This window comes from Ornithorhynchus anatinus, chromosome 4 (genome assembly GCF_004115215.2).
Source record: "Ornithorhynchus anatinus isolate Pmale09 chromosome 4, mOrnAna1.pri.v4, whole genome shotgun sequence".
NCBI lineage: Eukaryota > Metazoa > Chordata > Mammalia > Monotremata > Ornithorhynchidae > Ornithorhynchus > Ornithorhynchus anatinus.
This window is the reverse complement of record NC_041731.1, coordinates 112,180,848-112,202,650: the sequence shown is the minus strand read 5'-3', so window position 1 is coordinate 112,202,650 and position 21,803 is coordinate 112,180,848. Positions and strand designations below refer to the sequence as shown.

At 43.1% G+C, this 21,803-nt stretch overlaps 1 protein-coding gene across 1 annotated transcript; it reads right to left on the bottom strand.

Moving 5' to 3' along the window:
- Nucleotides 1–2,836: 2,836 nt before the first annotated feature.
- On the bottom strand, nucleotides 2,837–20,457 carry ASB17 (ankyrin repeat and SOCS box containing 17). Its single transcript, XM_001509640.4, has 3 exons — nucleotides 19,901–20,457; nucleotides 8,733–9,012; nucleotides 2,837–3,115 (listed from the first exon to the last, which is right to left on the bottom strand). Exons 1-3 carry the CDS (start codon nucleotides 20,299–20,301, stop codon nucleotides 2,909–2,911), a joined length of 888 nt encoding a protein of 295 aa, XP_001509690.1. The 5' UTR covers nucleotides 20,302–20,457; the 3' UTR covers nucleotides 2,837–2,908.
- Nucleotides 20,458–21,803: the final 1,346 nt, after the last annotated feature.

Genomic DNA, 21,803 nt, shown 5'->3' with positions numbered 1-21,803 from the left:
TTGGTTTTGCCTACACTTTCCAGAAGCTCTTGGGACGTTATGGTAGGAGATTGGCTTCTCTGCCAATGGTGTGGAAGCCCCAGGCCAGATGGGATGGAGTTCTCCACAGGGAGAGTTTGGAGGAGAAACTCAGTTTAGGTTCATGTGCTACTGAGGTGTGCTGTTCTGTGCCTGGCTGCTTCCTTGAGATCCAAGCAGAAGGTCCATGTGGTAATATATCTCCTCTTAAACTATACTTCGAGTCCAAGGAGACTAGAATGAGCTAACGTGGAGTTATTGTGCTCTAAACCATACTCCTTTTTCACTTAAGCAGGCGGCCATGTGGTTAGGTTCATGGTCACTGGTTTCTGGTAGTCAGGCAATCAAGATGTCAGTTTGCAACTTGAAGCCTCAATGGCTGTCAATGTCATTTGTTTTTGTATTTTTTATGGACCCAGGAGTCAGGAGGACCTGGGTTCTAATCCCACTCTGCCTCTTATCTGCTGTGTGATCTTGGGAAAGTCATTTAGCTTTTGTGTGCCTCAGTACCCTAACTCAGTACTATAACTATTGAAACTATGAGCCGCATGTGGGACATGGACTGTAACCAACCTGATTAGCGTCTATTCATTCATTCATTCATTCATTCATTCATTCATCCATCCATCCATCCATTCATTTATTCAATAATATTTATTGAGCACTTACTATGTGCAGAGCACTGTACTAAGCGCTTGGAATGTGCAATTCGGCAGCATAATAATGTTGGTATTTGTTAAGCGCTTACTATGTGCTGAGCACTGTTCTAAGCCCTGGGGTAGACACAGGGGAATCAGGATGTCCCACGTGGGGCTCACAGTCTTAATCCCCATTTTCCAGATGAGGTAACTGAGGCACAGAGAAGTGAAGTGACTTGCCCACAGTCACACAGGTGACAAGTGGCAGAGCTGGGATTCGAACTCATGATCTCGGGCTCCAAAGCCCGGGCCCTTTCCACTGAGCCACGCTACAGATAGAGACAATCCCTACCCATTGATGGGCTTACAGTCTAATCAGGGGAGTCAAACGGACAAAAACGTCTGTCTATCCCAGTGTTTAGTGCCTGGCAGTAGAAAACACTTAACAAATACCATAAAAAAATGGTAACTGGTTTCTGGTAGTCAGGCAATCAAGATTAGAGTTTGGAACTTGAAACATCAATGGCTGTCAATATTTTGCAAGCTTGAGCTTTACTATCTTCTGTAAAGATAGCTTCTCGGTCTAGTTTATAATAATGAGTCATCAAGCTTTGTGTTAGCTTGAAACCTCAGAGGCTTCAAATGTCACTTTGCAAACTTCATCTTCAGTATCTTTTGTTGCTATTTTTTATAATTTATAATATTGAACAATCAAGTTTGGCATTTGCACTTGAAACCTCAAGAGCTCTCAATATCAGCTTTGGTAGCTTCTGTTGCTATTCTTTCCAATTTGTAATATTGATTAAATCTGGACTTTGGACGTTATTCTGTTTGGGATTCTACTTCCGCCATGATTGCTAGGGGCTTCTCAAAACTTTCACCTGGGCCCTGGCTGGAGTTTTCAATCACCTGTTTTCTTTGGATTGTTCTGAATCCAGGGTGGGAAGCAGCATGGCCTAAAGGATAAAACACAGATCTGGGAGTCAGAGGACCTGGGTTTCTAATCCTGGCTGTGCCACTTGTCTGCTGTGTGACCTTGTCTGCCTCAGTTACCTCATCTGCAAAAAAGGGGATTAAGACTGTGAGTCCTATGAGGGACATGGACTGCATCCAACAGGATCTATCTCAGTGCTTAGTACAGTGCCTGGCACATAGTAAATACTTAACAAAAACCATTAAGCAAATATGTGTATGTGTTTGGTGATATATAGCAAGACAGAACAGACCTCCATCTCAAGAAACAAAAGATCCAGAGTCTAACATAAGTAAAGAAATTGATAGGTACCTAAATTCTGCAGGGGGCTGGGAGTACATCAGTTCTCCAGATGGCCGGGTTACGTAAATGCTGATGTGGTACTTGGAAGGCTAAAACATGGGGAGAAAAGAATTAACTGGCACTTTCCTCCTAGAGGAAGTGGTATTTCAGAAGGGCTTTGAAGGTGAGGGGAGCTGGGATCTGGCAATTTGTGATCTGTGCTACCAAGACAACCGAGGATGCCCAGATAATAATAATAATAATTATGGTATTTGTTAAACACTTACTATGTGCCAAGCATGCTCTAAGCGCTGGGGTAGATATAAGGTAAGTAGGTTGTCCCACGTGGGGGTGTGGTCACAGTTTTAATCCCCATTTTACAGATGAGGTAACTGAGGCTCAGACAAGTGGCGGAGGCTGGATTAGAACCCACGACCTCTGACTCTCAAGCCTGGGCTCTTTCCACTGAGCCACGCTTCGGGGGCTGGGGACTGGGGAGGGGCTCTCAGCCTGGGGCTGCACTAGCTCAGCCATTCCCTTGTTTGACCAGAAAATAGGCTCAGGCACCCGGAGCGTGTTGGAAAGCGGAAATCTATAAATCTAGAATACAAGTTAGCTGACACTGAATGTGGAAGTTAGCATTCATCATCTTTATGATGAGAAGTTTAATCATAACCAGTGAATACAAAGATTTAAAATCAAATGTTCATTTTAATTGTAATTACAGTTTGCAGTGGATCAAATTGGCCTTTAGTTTCAAACACTGCAGAGTTTTATATATGTAACTAAAGACATAATTTGGTTCGTTCATAATAAAGTAATATGCATATTTTAATGGGTTCAGTTGTAAGCGGTTATTTTAGAATCGTGTACATGATTTTTTTTCAAATGAAATATGGTATTTATTGAAATAGAAACATTAAAATGTAGGTAATTGTTTATTAATTTCTGGATCTTGCAACACGTCATCCTCAGTAATTCAGCCTAAGGAAGTGAATTAACTTTCTAAATTGAGGTAGTTCTGGAGACAAACAGGAATTAGAAGCGAACATATTCCATTTGGGAGCATATTGCTGCTCAACAGTCGATTCCTGATGGTCAGTCGACAAAGATGCAAGAGTTCACATGGTTCTTTGTATCTTGATGAAGGAATGTAATCCAACCAGTTAGAAATAATTGGGCGTCTTCCTAAATGCAACTGTGCCTGAAGAGAAAGGAAATTATTACTTTTCTATTACACGATTTACTGTAACTCACCATGCCCATCCATCTGAATTATCTATTTAATATTTATTTAGAAGCAACAAAAAGTGCATTGTCAAGGCTCAAAATCTCTAAATCAAAAATAGCCTGTGGTGAGCCCACTACAAGCTACCTTATTTTGATGCGTGGCTCAGTGGAAAGAGCCCGGACTTGGGAGTCAGAGGTCGTGGGTTCTAATTCCCACTCTGCCGCTTGTCAGCTGTGTGACTTTGGGCAAGTCACTTAACGTCTCTGTGCCTCAGTTCCCTCATCTGTAAAATGGGGATTAAGACTGTGAGCCCCACTTGGGACAAGCTGATCACCTTGTATCCCCTTCCAGCGCTTAGAACACTGTTTTCCACATAGTAAGTGCTTAACCAATGCCACCATTATTATTATTATATACTGATAATTTTATTTATCTGTAATGATGCTATTGATGCCTGTTTACTTGTTTTGATGTCTGCCTCCCCCCTTCTAGGCTGTAAACTCGTGGTGGGCAGGTATTGCCTCTCTTTATTGCTGAATTGTACTCTCAAGCGCTGAGTACAGTGTTCTGCACACAGTAAGCACTCAGTAAATACGACTGACTGAATGAATCACTGTTTATGATCCCGTGAACAACAAGGGAGAGACTTTGCTAAGGCACTGATGGACTCTACCTGGGACAGGTGATTGCCTGCCTTTAGGGGTGGAGCATGGAGGGAGGCGGGGCTTTCTCCCCCTGGTCTACCCAGCAACAGGCCTCGACCAATCAATGACTGCTATGTGAAGCCACAGCTGCAATACCTAAGGCAGGTAAAAAGCCCCTTTGAATCACCTGGAGGTAGTACGGGTGGGGTGGTGCACAGGAGCATGTTGGAGGGCAGCACTTGGAAGCAGAAAGAAGAAGCATTGGCACAATGGGCTGCTTTGTCCACAGACTGGTATTGGACTCTTGGGTGGTGGAGTGAGTGTATGTATGTGTTGGTAAAACAAAGTAAAAATCTTTCCACAGTAACCTTCTTGATCAGAAGTGAGGTTTGAACTCCATGGTCCAGGAAGGTCCTGGTTGGTTCAAGTGGGATCTTATATCCTGAAAGTCCGATGTATTGGGTGTAAAAGACTAGAATTGAAGATGGCGGTAGCAATGACTGGGAGAGGTGAAAGCTCACAGAACCCTCACAGATTGTTTTTACATCTCTGCTGTGAACTCCAGCAGCCTGGCAAGCTGCACAAAGCCGTGGAATGTGGTTCTGACTGGGATCCGGGTGGAAGTGAAGGAGGAGAAGAGGTGGCATTGGGGAGGTGTCATGATCCTCCTTGACCTCTCAGCTGCCTTTGACACTGTCGACCATCCTCTCCTCCTCCACACCTTATCTCACCTTGGCTTCACGGACTCCGTCCTCGCCCGGTTCTTCTCTTATCTCTCTGGCCGGTCATTCTCGGTCTCCTGCGCAGGTGCCTCCTCCCCCTCCCATCCTCTAACTGTTGGAGTTCCTCAAGGGTCAGTTCTTGGCCCTCTTCTGTTCTCCATTTACACTCACTCCCTCGGTGAACTCATTCGCTCTCACGGCTTCGACTACCATCTCTACGCAGATGACACGCAGATCTACATCTCTGCCCCTGTCCTCTCCCCCTCCCTTCAGGGTCTCATCTCCTCCTGCCTCCAGGATGTCTCCACCTGGATGTCGCCCGTCAGCTAAAACTCAACATGAGCAAGACTGAGCTCCTCATCTTCCCTCCCAAGCCCGGTCCTCTCCCAGACTTCCCTATCACCGTGGATGGTACGACCGTCCTTCCCGTCTCTCAGGCCCGCAATCTCGGTGTCATCTTTGACTCGTCTCTCTCGTTCACCCCACACATCCGATCGGTTACCGAGACCTGACGGTCTCGCCTTTACAATATCGCCAAGATCCGCCCTTTCCTCTCCACCCAAACGGCTACCTTACTGCTACAGGCTCTCGTTATATCCCGGCTAGACTACTGTGTCAGCCTTCTCTCTGACCTCCCTTCCTCCTCTCTCGCCCCGCTCCGGTCTATTCTTCACTCCACTGCCCGGCTCATCTTCCTGCAGAAACACTCTGGGCATGTCACTCCCCTTCTTAAACACCTCCAGTGGTTATCTATCGACCTCTGCTCCAAACAAAAACTCCTCACTCTAGGCTTCAAGGGTCTCCATCACCTTGCCCCTTCCTACCTCTCCTCCCTTCTCTCTACTGCCCACCCCGCACGCTCCGCCCCTCTGCCGCCCACCTCCTCACTGTCCCTCGGTCTCACCTATCCCGCCGTCGACCCCTGGGCCACGTCCTCCCACAGTCCTGGAATGCCATCCCTCCTCACCTCCGCCAAACTGATTCTCTTCCCCTCTTCAAATCCCTACTTAAAGCTCACCTCCTCCAAGAGGCCTTCCCAGACTGAGCTCCCCCCTTTTTCCCTCTGCTCCCTCTACCCCCCTTCACCTCTCCGCAGCTAAACCCTCTTCTCTCCCCTTTCCCTCTCCCGTCCCACCCCCTCAGCACTGTACTCGTCTGCTCAACTGTATATATCTTTATCACCCTGTTTATTTTGTTTAATGAGTTGTTCATCACCCTGATTCTATTTAGTTGCCATTGTTTTTATGAGATGTTCTTCCCCTTGACTCTATTTATTGCCATTGTTCTTGTCTGCCTGTCTCCCCTTATTAGACTGTAAACCCGTCAGGGGGCAGGGACTGTCTCTATCTGTTGCTGACTTGTACATTCTAAGCACTTAGTCCAGTGCTGTGCACATAGTAAGCGCTCAAAAATGCTATTGAATGAATGAAATGAATGATGGGGGAGAGTTGGATGAAATAGGGAAATCAGGGAGTTGGGAAGAATGGAAACATTGGGGCTGGTTAATAGAAAGGAGAATTTAGGGTGGTGAGGGCCAGAGAAAAAGGGTGGGTGAGAGAAGGTGAGACAAACGATGGTAAAATGGGAAAGAAGGTGGAAACTCAGATAGGGAGACAAAGAATTAGTGGGGAAGGAGACAGGGAGAGATGGGAAGAGAGAAACAATCAATCGTATTTATTGAGTGCTTACTGTGTGCAGAGCACTTTACAAAGTGCCTAGGAGAATACAAGGGAACTGATAGAACTGAACTCTCTCCTCAAGGAGGTTACAATCTAGTGGGGAAGATAAACACTAAAAGAAATTATAGGCAGGGGAAGCAACTGAGTCTAAGGATATGTACCTAAATGCTTTTTTGGGGCTGGGGGGTTAGTATCAAAGTCCTTAGAGGGTTCAGATTTAAGTGCATAGGTGACACAGAAAGGAGGGAGAATAGAAGTGGGGAGTTGAGAGATGAGTCAAAAGAGGCTTAATTTGAGTAGGTGAGGGTCATGGTCTGTCCGAGATGAAGGAGAGGGGAGTTCTAAGCAGAAGAGGTAGAACAAGGAAGAGGTCACTGGTGAGAGAGATGAGAGCGAGGCACATTAAGTGGATTGGTGTTAGAGGAGTGAAGTGTGCAGGCTGGGTTGTAGTAGGAGAGGCGTTGTCCCAAAATGACCCTGGGGTACTGACCATCTCAGGGTTAAATGCTATCTTGTGACCTCCTGAGCCAGCAGGCGGAACTCGGGAAGTGAGGGTGGGACACCGTCCCCACACCCCAAACTGCCAGATTGACAGCCCAAGCTGGGAATACAGAAGGTGCCCCTCGCCCCCGTGCCAATCAAATTAGGAATGGAGGAGGGGGGAGGGCAGAGATTGGATAAACTGAGGCTGGAAGCTGGAATGGCCTAAGGGCACAGGTGATAAATACCTGCAGCCTCTAACCTTCTGTGCAGAGGAATGGGATTCACAGCAGCCGGCTGCAGGTCGCCTCTGTCCAGAACGTGAGAAGGCCGCTCTGCCTGCACCGAGTGAGGAGCCGTGGTATGGGTGAGTGTCCTCTCCTGCTGAGCGCTCGTGGGGTTGGAAGCCAGATGCTTCACCATGGGTATGTAACATTTAAATGGATTTGATGTCTAAGTGGGTGCCTCCCCAAGGGGACGTGAACAAGGTGGGAGGTAGCCGCCTCACCGAGTGCGAGTAGCACATAAGTGGATTTGATATCTAAGGGGGTGTCTCCCCAGTGGGACGTGAATATGGTGGGAGCTAGCCGCCTCACCAAGCCTGAGTAGCCATAAGTGGGTAACGCATAACTGGGTTTAACGCATAAGTGTATGTAACTCATACGTCTATGTAACTCATGATAATAATGATAATGTTGGTATTAAGCGCTTACTATGTGCCGAGCACTGTTCTAAGCGCTGGGGTAGATACAGGGTAATCAGGTTGTTTCACGTGAGGCTCACAGTTAATCCCCATTTTACAGATGAGGTAACTGAGGCACAGAGAAGTTAAGTGACTTGCCCACAGTCACACAGCTGACAAGTGGCAGAGCTGGAATTCGAACTCATGACCTCTTACTCCCAAGCCCGTGCTCTTTCCACTGAGCCACGCTGCTTCTCTAACTCATAAGTGTATGTAACTCATTAGTGTTTAACGTGTAAGTGTATTTAACGCAAAGGTGGATTCCTCCTGGGTGGGGCGAGCACACGGTGGGAGCCAACCGCCTCACCAAGTTGTGAGTAAATCATAAGTGGGCTCGGGTGCCCACAAGCAAGTAACATACCAGTGTATTTCTCCCGTTAGGGAAGCTTTAACACCATATTTCTCCCAAAAGGGAAGGCCGATTTGTCACGTCTAAATAATTAATTCAATTCGCCCCACAGAATAAATTCTATACAAAACTCAGATTTCCATCCCCAGTCTCTCTCTCTTGCTGCGCCAATTCCGAAAGAACCTGTCCCCGGCGACAGGTGACAGGCGTGAGGAAAGGTAGAGAGGAGAGAACTGATTGAGCACCTTAAGGATGATAGTGAAAAGTTTCTATTTGCTATGGAGGTGATGGGCAACCCCTGGAGGTTTGGAGAATAGGGAGTTGTATGAAGAACAAATCTTTAGAAAAATTGATATGGGCAGCAAAGTGAAAAGAGGACTGGAGAGACTGGAGAGGAGAGAGGCCAGAGGCAGGGAGATCAGGGAAAATGGAACGATGAGAAAAATGGAGAATATGAAAACCTCATGGCAATATGAGATTTCAAAGATTTCAGTTAATGAAATTAAAGTGTAATTCATTTCTGGTACAAGTACAAAGATATAAAACATATATCTTCCCAGATTAAGCCCCCTTTTCCTCAGTTCCCCCTCCCTTCCACGTCACCTCAACTTGCTCCCTTTGCTCTCCCCCTCACCCTAAAGCACTGACGTATATATCTATAATTCTATTTATTTATATTGATGTCTGTTTACTTGTTTTGATGTCTGTCTTCTCCTCCCCTCGCCCCCCACCCCGTCCCAAAGACTGTAAGCCCATTGCAGGCAGGGATTGTCTCTCTTTATTGCTGTATTGTACTTTCCAAGTGCTTAGTACAGTGCTCTGCACACAGTAAGTGTTCAATAAATATGATTGAATGAATATTACATTTTTTCCACTGAGTTTTCCTTCTTATGATTGTCTGTGCAAAATAATGACACTGTACATCGTATTTCATATTTCACATACGCTAGAATCACCAAGAAAATTTTGCTTACCTCAACTTCTCTGATTGGAATGACAGAAAGAACTCTGGAACATAGCACTAAACATGTTTTAGCATCTTCGCAAATGTCTATTAATTCACGATCAACCATTATTCTCACTCTTGAAGGGTAGAGCAGTATCGTAAACACAATGTTGATGGGATTTTTTTCTCTTTCTAAAATTCCATATTGTAGAAGTATTTTAAAGATATTGGATTGCCTAGTCTGAGCTACATAAAGTAACGGTGTGATGCCACTCAGAGGGCTTGGATAGTATACTGGTGTGAAAGTTCTGCAAATAGAAATGAAAATACACTTATCATTAAAACATACAACATGATAAACATTCTGCATATTTTAACATTGATGTCATCCCAAAATTTTCAGTATTCCCTTATTACTACTCTTTTTGTGACCAAGATTCTTTCTCTCCTTTAATCATACGAAACCTAAAGAAATCAGAGCCAATAATGTACAGATGTAGCATAAGCTGCTGGTAAAAAGTAATAATAATAATTATGGTATTTGTTAAGCGCTTACTATGCGCAGAGCACTGTTCTAAGCGCTGGGGTAGATACAGGGTAATCAGATTGTCCCATGTGGGGCTCATTATTTTTTTAATTCCCATTTTTACAGATGAGGTAACTGAAGCCCAGAGAAGTTAAGTGACTTGCCCAAGGTCACACAGCAGACAAATAGTGGAGTCAGGATTAGAACCCACAACCTCTGACTCCCAAGCCTGGGCTCTTTCCACTAAGCCACGCTGCTTCTTTAAGTAGTAAAATGACCGCTGTAAAAAGCCCATAATTCTTCTCAAGGACAGAAGCTACTAAATCTGGTAAAATTGTGAAGAGATACAAGGGAAATGTATGAGGCGTGGAATCCTTTCTAGTTGTTAACTTGGGGGAACCTACCCATAGTTAAAAGGAACAGTTCAGGATTATCCTGCCATCTCTGATGGAACTTTTGATCTCAGGTTGAAAGTCAGAGGTCTGAAGAATAAATTACTGTGTCTTGTGTGCTCTAGTTGGCCAAGGACGAAGTTACAGATCCAGCGGGAATGTGTCTACTAACTCTCCTGTATTGTACTTTCCCAAGTACCAACCTGAGCCATTATTACAGTATGCTCCTACATCACGTTTAGTAGACACTCAATAAATGCCATTATTCATTCATTCAATAGTATTTATTGAGCGCTTACTATGCGCAGAGCCTGTATTAAGCGCTTAGAATGTACAAATCGGTAACAGAGACAGTCCCTGCCCTTTGATGGGCTTACAGTCTAATCAGGGGAGACAGACAAAAACAATAGCAATAAATAGAGTCAAGGAGATGAACATCTCATTAAAACAATAGCAAATAAATAGAATCGAGGTGATGTACATCTCATTAACAAAATAAATAGGGTAATGAAAATATATACAGTTGAGCGGACAAGCACAGTGCTGAGGAGAAGGGAGAGGGGGAGGAGCAGAGGGAAAGGGAGGGAAAGAGGGCTTAGCTGAGGGGAGGAAACGGGGGACGAAGAGGGAGAGCAGAGGGAGCAGAGGGAAAAGGGGAGCTCAGTCAGGGAAGGCCTCTTGGAGGAGGTGAGCTGTAAGTAGGGTTTTGAAGAGGGGAAGAGAATTAGTTTGGCGGAAGTGAGGAGGGAGGGCATTCCAGGACCGCGGGAGGACGTGGCCCAGGGGTCGATGGCGGGATGGGCGAGAATGGGGGACGGTGAGGAGGTAGGGCGGCAGAGGAGCGGAGCGTGCGGGGTGGGCAGTAGAGAGAAGGGAGGAGAGGTAGGAGGGGGCAAGGGGATGGAGAGCCTTGAAGCCTAGAATGAGGGTTATCACTCCTACCCTTGATTGATTGATTTATAGAGCACGGGGAGAGTAATCTCGGTTTTCTGAGTTGAGAGGTATTTTTACTTCGTAATGGAGGCTTTCTATCTTGGGGAGTAGTTCCATTGGCATGGTTAAATTGAGAAAGCACTGCTTTAGACTCTATCTGATCCGATTGTAGTGAATCTACCTCAGCACTTATAACAGTGGTTTGACACAGAGTCAACATTTAACAGGCACAACCATTATTATTGGTATTATTCTGACCAAAATTCATGGTCGAACACTGAGTTCTGGTGATTTTTCACTGCTTAGTGTGACCACAGAATGGTATTTCTGTCTGAGCTCTTTCTTTGGATTTACTGTAGAGTGAACGGGTAAAACACTGGCGCAGCAAGCTAAGAATTTTATTTGATTTGACCTATTACATTGGAAAGGAAGCAGCCCGGCCTAGTGGATAAAACACAGGCCTGGGAGTCAGAGGACCTGGGTTCTAATTCTGACCCCACCACCTGCCCGCTATATGAGCATTCTAAGTCACTTAACTTCTCTGTGCTTCAACTGAAAATTGGAGATACAGTACATATTCTCCCTCCTACTTAGACTGTGAGCCTCAGGTGGGACAGGGATTGTGCCCGGCCTGATTAACTTCCATCTGCCCTAGCATTTAGAACAGGCCTGACACATAGTAAGTGTTCAACAAATACCATAAAAAGGGGCACGTTTTATCCAGATGGGATACAACTAGTCTAACAAGAATTGCTCTAAATTTCCTATCATTAATTATCCATCAGTACCTACTGTAGTTACACAGCAAGTATTGTGGTTGGTTATCAGAAACTCATGTGCACGCATCCAGAATCTTTGGCCCTCATCTGTTTGCTTTCTCACTGGGTCATAACAGGAGAGAGCTGATCCAAGGGAAGAGCACCTAAGGGATAAGAAAGGCCCAGCTATAAAGAACTGTGGGAACATAGAGAAGCAGCGTGGCCAGATGGATAGAACATGGGCCTGAAAGTCAGAAGGATCTGGGTTCCCATTCCAGCTCCACCACTTGTCTGCTGTGTGACCTTGTGCAGGTCACTTCACTTCTCTGTGTCTCAGTTACCTCATCTGCAAAATGGGGATTAAGACTCTAAGCTATGATATGGACTATGACACTCTGTCTGCTCCTCTGGTTCTAGCCTTCTCACTGTGCCTCGTTCTCACCTGTCCGGCCATCGACCCCGGCTCACGTCCTACCTCTGGCCTGGAATGTCCTCCTTCCTCAAATCCACCAAACTAGCACACTTCCCCCATTCAAAACCCTAATGAAAGGTCACCTCCTCCAGGAGGCCTTCTCAGAACAAGCCCTGCTTTTCCTCTGCTCCCCCTCCCCTCCCCAACGCTCCAACTCGCTCCCTATGCTCTACTCCCTCCCCTCCCCACAGCACTTGTGGACATATTTATAATTATAATTCTATTTTTTATTAACAATGTGTATATATTTATAATTCTATTTATAATGATGCTACTGATACCTGTTTACTTGTTTTGAAGTCTGTCTCTCCCCTTCTAGACTGTGAGCCCATCGTGGACAGTGATTGTCTCTGTTTCTGAATTGTACTTTCCAAGCACTTAGTAGTGTTTTGCACACAATAAACACTCATTAAATACCATTGAATGAATGAACCTGATTAACTTGTATCTGCTCCAGGGCTTAGTACAGTACCTGTCACATAGAAAGCTCTTAATACCATTCTTAAAAAACAAAAAAAAGCCAACAAAAAAAACCCTTTGCCTCCCCCCAACCTGACAGGGAACCTGAGAGGGATAATGAATCTGTTCTTGGCCCCTCACCTTCTATTCTGTTTTATGTTCGCAGATCGATTAAATCCACCCCTTCCTCACTATCCAAAAGGTTTCCTCTCTGATCCAAGCACTTATCCCACCTTAACTAATAATATCTGTGGTATTTGTTTAGTGATTACTCTGTGCCAAGCATCATACTAAGCGCTGGCGTGGTTACAAGCAAATCAGGTTGGACACAGTCCCTGTGCCATGTGGGGCTCACGGTCTCAATTCCCACTTTACAGCTGAGGTAACTGAGGCACAGAGAAGTAAAGTGACTTGCCCCAGGTCACACAGCATTCATTCAATAGTATTTATTGAGCACTTACTTTGTGCAGAGCACTGTACTAAGCGCTTAGATAAGTGGCAGAGCCGGTAATAGAATCCATGACCTTCTGACTCCCAGGCCGGTGCTCTATCCGCTACACCATGCTGCTCCTGCAGCAGTATCAGTGTCCTCTCTGACTTCCCTGCCTCCTGTTTCTCCACACTCCAGCCCATACTTCACTCTACTGCTTGGGTCATTTTTCTAAAAACACTTAGTCCACATCTCCCCACTGCCCATCTATCCCCACTTGGAACAGAAACTCTTTACTGTTGGCTATCGACTGATGGCAGCCGATCAGTCCTCCTCCATCTACCTTACCTTGCTGATCTCCTACTACAACCCAACCTGTGCAGTTCCCTCCTCTACCACCAATTTACTTACTCTACTTGATCTCATCTGTCTCGCTTCTGACCTTTTCTCCAAAGGAAGTTCCCTTTGGCCTAGAACTTCCTCTCCCTTCATAATAATGTTGGTATTTGTTAAGCGCTTACTATGTGCAGAGCATTGTTCTAAGCTCTGGGGTAGATACAGGGTAATCAGGTGGTCCCACGTGAGGCTCACAGTCTTCATCCCCATTTTACAGATGAGGTTAGTGAGGCCCAGAGAAGTTAAGTGACTTACTCACAGTCACACAGCTAACTGGCAGAGCCGGGATTTGAACCCACGAACAAGCCCGGGCTCTTTCCACTGAGCCACGCTGCTTCTTCATATCTGACAAAGCACCACTCTCCCCATCTGCCCATCATGTCTCCTTCAAGAAGCCTTCCCTGATTAAGCCCTTGCTTCCCTTATTTGGCCTCCCTTCTGCTTTGCCTAGGCACATTTATTTTAACGTCTGTCTCCCCCTCTAGTCTGTAAGCTCCTCGTGGGCAGTGATCATGTTTACCTCCTCGATTGTATTGGTCTCTCCCAAGTGTTTGGTAGAGTGCTCTGCACATAGTAAATGCTCAATAAATGTCATTTGTTGATTGACTGAAGTTTTCATTGATCAGCTACCTCTCCCACTTACTCCCACACAATCATCCGATGGCCTTTACAGATTTTTATTGCCAACCACGGGGATTTGCAGAATACATAATAGTTATATATATTTGCAGAATATATAATAATAATTATTTTTAATTTTGCTTTTCATGAACTTCTCTATTTATGAGACAATTATGGCTACAAAATAACAGCGGTGAATACGACTGTTGGACTAGCAATTTAACACCCCCAATATATGTATATATTGTATATATGCACCTGTGGCAGTGTGGCTTAGTGGAAGTTGTCCGGATTTGGGAGTCAGAGGATGTGGGTTCTAATCCTGCCTCTGCCACTTGTCTGCTTTGAGACCTTGGGCAAGTCACGTAACTTCTCTGTGCCTGTTACCTCATCTGTAAAATGGGGATTAAGACTGTGAGCCCCACGTGGGACAACCTGATTCCCCTGTGTCTATCCCAGCGCTTAGAACAGTGCTTGGCTCATAGTAAGCGCTTAAGAAATACCATTATTATTATTATTAGGTCGATCAGGCAATCTGCTTCCTTGAACTAAACCCTCGAGAGAGTAAAGTGTGGTCAGAGGAACATGTTCCCAGCCCTCAAGGAGCCAACAGGCTAGTAGAGGTGACAGGCACAAAATGATTTACAGGTAGATTTTGAAAAAGGAAAAATTGATTTGGAGATGAGTAAATGCTTAAATAGTAGGGAATGTACATCAATATGTACAGAAATATGAGCATCTAAATGCAGAGTTATTACAGAGGAGAGCTTTCATGACATGAAGGAAGTAAGGAATTGTCTGATTTCAATGATACTGGGTGAAATTTTCAAAGGTTTGAGGAAAACAAAATTCTTTATAACTTTTAATCTAATTTATAATCTGACTTCACCTGGTCTGCTACATCCAAATTGCATATGTTGCCAGCAAAAAGATAGTACAATTGAACTTAAACCAGTCACAATTAATGGAAATGCCCTTTGTGCTGGAGAAGGTCAGTGAATGGACAGTGAGTTTGAAGTGGTTTCTTTTTATACCCACGGCTTTGGAAAACTAAGAAAGCTGTGTGGTCTAGTGGAAAGAGCACAAGCTTGGGAATCAAAGGACCTGAATGCTAATCCTGGCTCTTCCATTTATCTGCTGTGTGATATAATAATAATGTTGGTATTTGTTAAGCGCTTACTACGTGCAGAGCACTGTTCTAAGTGCTGGGTTAGATACAGGGTAATCAGGTTGTCCCACGTGAGGCTCACAGTTAATCCCCATTTTACAGTTGAGGTAACTGAGGCACAGAGAAGTGAAGTGACTTGCCCACAGTCACACAGCTGACAAAGTCGCTTAGCTTCTCAGTGCCTTAGTTTCCCTATCTGTAAAATGGGGATGAAATATCTTAATGATATTCAGAACCAAATGCTGAGGAAGTCAAAATGTTATATGGAAAATTGACCATGATTACTCAAAACCACGATTGGCAAGACTGTCATTAGCAAGAGAAACCTGTGATTTGCTAAGAGGCTCTTAGCAAAAATCTCCCAAAGTACTGAAGCTCATTCATCTTGATAAGTGTTAAAAGGTGCTGGAAAAATGAATTTAGGAAGCTTGGTGGAGAAAATATGTCAATTGAGCTACTTGTTGAGATTTTAACAGATCAGTTGAGATTTATGAATAGCATCTTTTATTGATTTGGTATGTTAACTCGCTTCTTCGCTAGTGTAGTAAGTTCACAAGGTGAAGGAAGTATTTTGTGTATTAATACTGAAGGCACCATCAGAAGGCACTGCGAAAATAGGTCCAAAATCTCCCCTGGAATTCAAATAGGTTTAAAATCGGTATAAAATCTGATCGTGTACCCAAATGGCATTCTATTAATCTCCATTTCTGAAAAGCATAGTTACTGTACATCAAAAGTTGCTTAATCTCAACCGACAGTTAATTATAGCAGTGCTTATGTGGGTGGAGTGAAGCAAGCCAAAAGCAGGAATCAGTCTTTAAATGGGTAATGAGCTGAACTTTCAGTCTATTGGAAAACCTGTCATGTAGACTTATGAAACTCAGCATAATAATTCTGTAGATGTGCAGGTAGTGGTCTAGTTTTTTCGCTGCAATAATGGGCTCTAGAAGTTCTCTCTCCTTTGGCTTTTTATGATAAGCAGTTATGAAAAAGTTATACAACCACTGGTAATGCAGCAAAAAATCAGAGAACACCACTGTGACATTTTTCTACCAAAATGATCAGGCCATGTTTCCCCACACCTCAAGAACCTCCAGTGGTTGCCCATCCAACTCCAAAATCCTCACCACTGGCTGCCTTGTCTCCTCCTACCTCACCTCATTACTACAACCCAGCCCTCACACTTCGCTCCTCTAATGCTAACCTTTTCAGTGTACCTTGATCTCATCTTTTTCGCCACAAACCTTGGCCTGGAACACCCTCCCTCCTCATATCCTACAGAGAATTACTTTCCCCCACTTCTAAGTCTTATTGAAGGCCCATCCCTTCCAAGAGGCCTTCCCTGATTAAGCCCTCTTTTCCGTTTTCTTCAGCTCCCTTCTACATCTCCCTGATTTGCTCCCCACTCTCAGTCCCACAGCACTTATGTATATATCTGTAATTTATTTATTTGTATAAATATACATATTGTATAGTGTGCATATCTATATTGTATTAGATCTTGTGTGCTTAGATGTGTATGTTCTATGCTTGATGTGTAGTAAGCACCTAATAAGTACCATTATTATTATATAATTATAATAATTATATATGCTATATATTATTATAATTTAAGCAGCACGGCACAGTGGATAGAACACGGGCCTGGGAGTCAGAAGGTCATGAGTTCTAATCCCAGTTCTGCCACTTGTCTGCCTCCCCCTCTAAACTGTAAGCTCATTGTGGGCAGGGAATGTGTCTGTTATATCATTATATTGTACTCTCCCAAGTGCTTAGTGAACTGCTCTGCATATAGTAAGCGCTCAATAAATAAGACTGACTGACTATCATGAATATATAATAGGCTAGCCAGTGCTAAAGTTCAGTTAGCAGCTAAAGGAATCACTTCTTGTTTCTTCCTAAACAGGGTCAAGTGCTTACTTAGTACAGTGCATTCCACCCATTGGGTGATCAAAAAATGCTACTACTATTATACACCCGGGTATTCCATACTTTAACTGATTTTTATAATTCTGAAAGGTGCCTATGTTTTGGAAGTCGCTAATTTTATTTTTTCTTGAATGAAGATTCAAATATATAATAATTTTTAATTTTGCTTTTCATGAACTTCTCTATTTATGAGACAATTATACCTACAAAATAGCAGTAAATAAGACTGATGGACTAGCAATTTAACACCCCCAATATATGTATATATTGTATATGTAATTATGGCATTTGTTCAGCACTTACTCTGTGCCAGGCACTGGGATGAATGCAAGCAAATTGGGTTGGACACAGTCCCTGTCCCACATGGGGCTCGGAGTCTCAATCTCCATTTTATAGATGAAGAAACTGAGGCCCAGAGAAGTGAGCATACTTGCCCAAGGTCACACAGAAGACAAGGGGCGGAGCCAGAATTAGAACTCATGACCTTCTGACTCCCAGGCCCATGTTCTATCCACTGTGCCATGCTCCTTCAGTTATGATATTATAATATATAGCATATATTATTATTATAATTATAATAGTATATAATATAATGGTTCTTCAGTGCTTACTACTTGCCAAGCATAGAACTTGTACACCTAAGCACACATGATCTAATACAATGTTGATATGCACACTATACAACATGTATATCAATCAAGGGCATTTATTGAGTGCTGTGTGCATAACACTGTACTAAGCACTGGGAGAATACAGTACAGTAGAGTTGGGAGAAATGTTCCCTGCCCACAGTGAGCTTATGTCTTAGAGGAGGAGACAGACATTAATATAAATAAATACATTATGAAAATGTACATAAATACTGTGGGGCTGAGGGCAGTGAATAATAATAATAATAATAATAATGGTGGTATTTGTTAAGCTCCTACTATGTGCAAAGCACTGTTCTAAGCACTGGGGGGATACAAGGTGATCAGGTTATCCCATGTGGGGCTCACAGTTTTAATCCCCATTTTACAGATGAGGTAATTGAGGCACAGAGAAGTTAAGTGACTCCCCACAGTCATACAGCTGACAAGCAGCAGAGCCTGGATTTGAACCCATGACCTCTGACTCCCAAGCCCGAGCTCTTTCTACTGAGCCACGCTGCTTCACTACCAAGTACCCGAAGGGTACAGATCCAATTGCATAGAGGACACAGCAGGAAGAGGGAATTAGAGAAAAGAGGGCTTAATTTGGGAAGACCTCTTAGAGGAGGTGTGATGTTAATAAGGCTTTGAAGGTGGGCAGAGAAGTCTGCAGCATGAAAGCTGTTGCACTCTCTGAAGCCATATATATATTGCACATTCCACAATTACTCTCTCTCTCTCTCTCTCTCTCTCTCCATATATATATATATGGAGAGAGAGAGAGAGAGAGAGAGTAATTGTGGAATTTGTTAAACACTTACTATGTATCAGGCACTGTACTATTGATTCATTCATTCAATTGTATTCATGGAATGCTTACTGTGTGCAGAGCACTGTACTAAGCACTTGGAAAGTACAATTCAGCAACAGATAGAGACAATCCCTACCCAACAACGGGCTCACAGTCTAGAACGGGGAGATAGATGAATAAAACAAGTAGACAGGCATCAATAGCATCAAAATAGATAAGTACTGGGATGGGATACAAACTAATTATGTTTGGCAACAGTTCCTATCCCACAAGGGGCTCACAATCTCAATAAAGGATTACTGTGTACCAATTTCAGTACAGAGAACTTTCATTAGTTGAATTTGGAGATTATTAATGGGGCTAATATAGTAGTAGATCTGTTGCCAGCATCTCCCCAACCTAATCTTAACTGTGAGCCCCTTGAGGCTAGGGACCGTGACTATATTATGTCAATATCTCTAGCTATATGATATCTGTGTATTTCTTTCCCAGGGCTTAGCACTGTGCTTTGCACATAATAAGCACTAAGTAAATACTATTGCTATTACTACTGCTACAATGAGGTGCAAATTGTTCAACTGATTGATAGTGGAATAGGCATCTCTGAGGTAAGTCGAATACCAATACTATAAACATTTATTAATCTGACTCAACACTTTGAATTGAATTAGAAAACGAATTGGTGTCAGTCCTGAATAAAGAACCGAATTTGAATCTTTTAGTTATAGAATCTGTGAGCAGGAAGGCTAGTTTTTTTGTGGTTTTTTTTAGGGGGGGTTGATTTGCAGGAAGAGCTCAGTTTATTTTTTTTTTCTCCATAGTCTTGCTTAACCATCCTCATTATCTAGCATAGCCTTTTCATAAATTGTGGTGGACTATTTCCATTAGTTCATTCTCTAAGAAGTGAGCAGTTAATTTTATAAACTTCAGTTTTTGATGGAAAAGCACCGAGCTTTACATTCAGCAAATTAATTAACTGGTACTTTAATGAAGATTAGGTGCCTGTTTTTAATTTCCTTTGGAACCATAGTCCATGAATTGCAGATATACTATCTGACAGTCTCAAAAGTGGTATCTTAGATTTATAAAATAGCATTTTATAGACTAGCCAGTGATGTTTAAGAGGTCTGTTTCTTTACTTGGGTTACCTGTATACCATGAGCCCATAGATATCCATCTGGGACAGATCCAAATGGATTGAGGGGGACTTTCTGAGCTATTCTCCCAGCCTCACTCATCCGAGGTATCTGGCAAAGCTTGAGAGTTTTTGAGCAAGGTTAAAAAGACTTCTAACAGTGTCTTTCCTGACCATTAAGTCTGCAAAGTCTGTTCCCTTCCAATGTCCACCTCCCTTCAAATTCCCACCCCCTTCAAAAGTATTCACAGTGAAAAGTTGGGGCCTATGTTTGGGTCAGATCCCAAAGAGTTGGAGAGATGGGTAAGGACGAGAGGAGCAGAAGAGAATCAATCAATCAATAGTATTTATTGAGCACTTACTGTGAGTAGAGCACCATATGAGCTCTCAAGTCAGTTTCCAGAACCTTATCTCACATAAATGTAACACATAGGCATTAATGTCATATTTGCCCTTTCTATAATAAGCAGTCTTTTATCCATAACTCTCCTGAAGGCTTTCCTTCTTCACTGTAGTTTAACAAATTCAGATTGTTACCTCCAAATCAGTGCCACTTTACTGCTTCGGTCTTGAATGTAGTTTTTGGTCCTCTTCAGAAGCAATTCCACAAACTGAGGGTTACCTTTCCGCGCAAAGATCCAATACAGGATCGTATTTATGCATATTTCGGTAAATTCAAAATTAAGATTGAATTCAAAACGATGTCCTGTCTCCTGCACAAATGTGATATAATCGGTGAGGAGGACATCGAACCCTTCCAAGTCAACATACCTAAGGATTTTCGAGAGAGTTCTATAAACCCTAGGTTCATAGCAATGATATCCCCTCTGACGTAAGAACTGTAAAGAGGGTCTCTTAACAATTTTATCAATTAAAGTGCTGAATATATTGCTTTTTGGAAAAGAAGACTTTTGATGTAATGGTGAAGACTTGCTCATTGCTGCTTAAAAGGTAGTGTAATATGAACATAGTCCTCCTACAAAGTCTTTGCAATTCCTGTCACATACTGGTATGATGTAGTAGCCTCTAACCCCTGTACTTATAATGCCGGGGATCTTGAAGCAAAAAAAAATATCCTGAAATGTGACCGGGCAATGCTGGCTGACATCACAATAGAGGAGATCTGACATCAACAAGGTTCAGAAATTTGGGATATTGTCAGGTACTCCAGCGACAAATTTACAGTGAAAAACAGCTGTGAGCCCGTCATTGGGCAGGGATTGTCTCTATCGCCAAATTGTACATTCCAAGTGCTCGCTACAGTGCTCTGCACATAGTAAGTGCTCAATAAATACTATAGAATGAATGAATCTCAATCTAAGAATTTGGAATTAATTATACCTATATTCTTTATTGCCTGAAAGAGCATAGGTGAGATAAAATAAATAATGAAAATATTTAAATGAAACTTTTTATCTATAATGAATTTAAAACTACAAAGTTGAAAGGGATAGGATGATGTCAGTGCCTAAATACCACACACTAATAGTAGTCACTTTGTGAATTATAAGCAATAGAAGGATTTGAAAACAAGCCAATTGGAACTATATTAGAATCCTTAGAGCATTGTTAGAAATTGTTGAAATCCCTTCTATAACTATTGTTTGTTCTAAAATCGGTCAGTTTCTTTTTCTTTCTTCAGATTTCCTTCCAAAATCAGCATGAAGAGTTACATTCTCTAATTTGTAAAATTAGAAAAACCTTTCTTTATAGGATAGTAGCAAACATATCTACCAACTCTGCAGAAGTGTGTACTCACCCAAGTGCTTAGTATAGTGCTGTGCACATAGTAAACGTTCAGTAAATACCATTGGTCGATTGACTTGAGTAGTTGAATTCTCGGTCTCTGAGTTTGTAAATTAGGCCGGCACTTGCCATGTAGTCCACGGTGTTCTGATCAGTGATATTTTTACAGGAAACAGCTCGGCTGTTGGTTCAGTTGAAAGAGGCCCCTGTTCAGGGAATTGAGAGACCCGGGTTCTAGTTCCAGGTCTGCCTGCCGTGGCTGTGACATCAGCAGTTAAGGATTCTGACCAAAGAGCCACTTGGGGCATTTGGCCAAGCTGACAAACTCAGGAGGAACTTGGAAAAATGACTCATATGAGCAGCAAAGATGGCAATCAATCCATCAGTGGTATTTATTGTGTGCTTACTGTGTGTGTGGAGCACTGAGCTAAGCTCATGGGATTGTACAATATAAGTGGTAGACGTAAGGAACTTACATTCTACAGAGGGAGATAGACATTGACATAAATTACAGATAAGGAAAATAGTAGAGTATAAGGGATATGTACATAAGTGCTGTGGGGCTGGAGTATTAATCAATCATATTTATTGATCGCTTACTGTGTGCAGAGCGCTGTACTAAGCACTTGGGAGGGTACAGTGTAACAGAGTTGGCAGACGCATTCCCTACCCATAACGAGCTCCCATGTGGCCT

Excerpts from the sequence above, each read along its gene's own strand:
- ASB17 (XM_001509640.4), bottom strand. The coding sequence starts at position 20,301 with ATGAGCAAGTCTTCACCATTACATCAAAAGTCTTCTTTTCCAAAAAGC. Across the intron at positions 9,013-19,900 it reads AAAGTGGCACTGATTTGGAG|AACTTTCACACCAGTATACT; the intron begins GTAACAATCTGA and ends TTCTATTTGCAG. Across the intron at positions 3,116-8,732 it reads TTCCAATCAGAGAAGTTGAG|GCACAGTTGCATTTAGGAAG; the intron begins GTAAGCAAAATT and ends CTTTCTCTTCAG.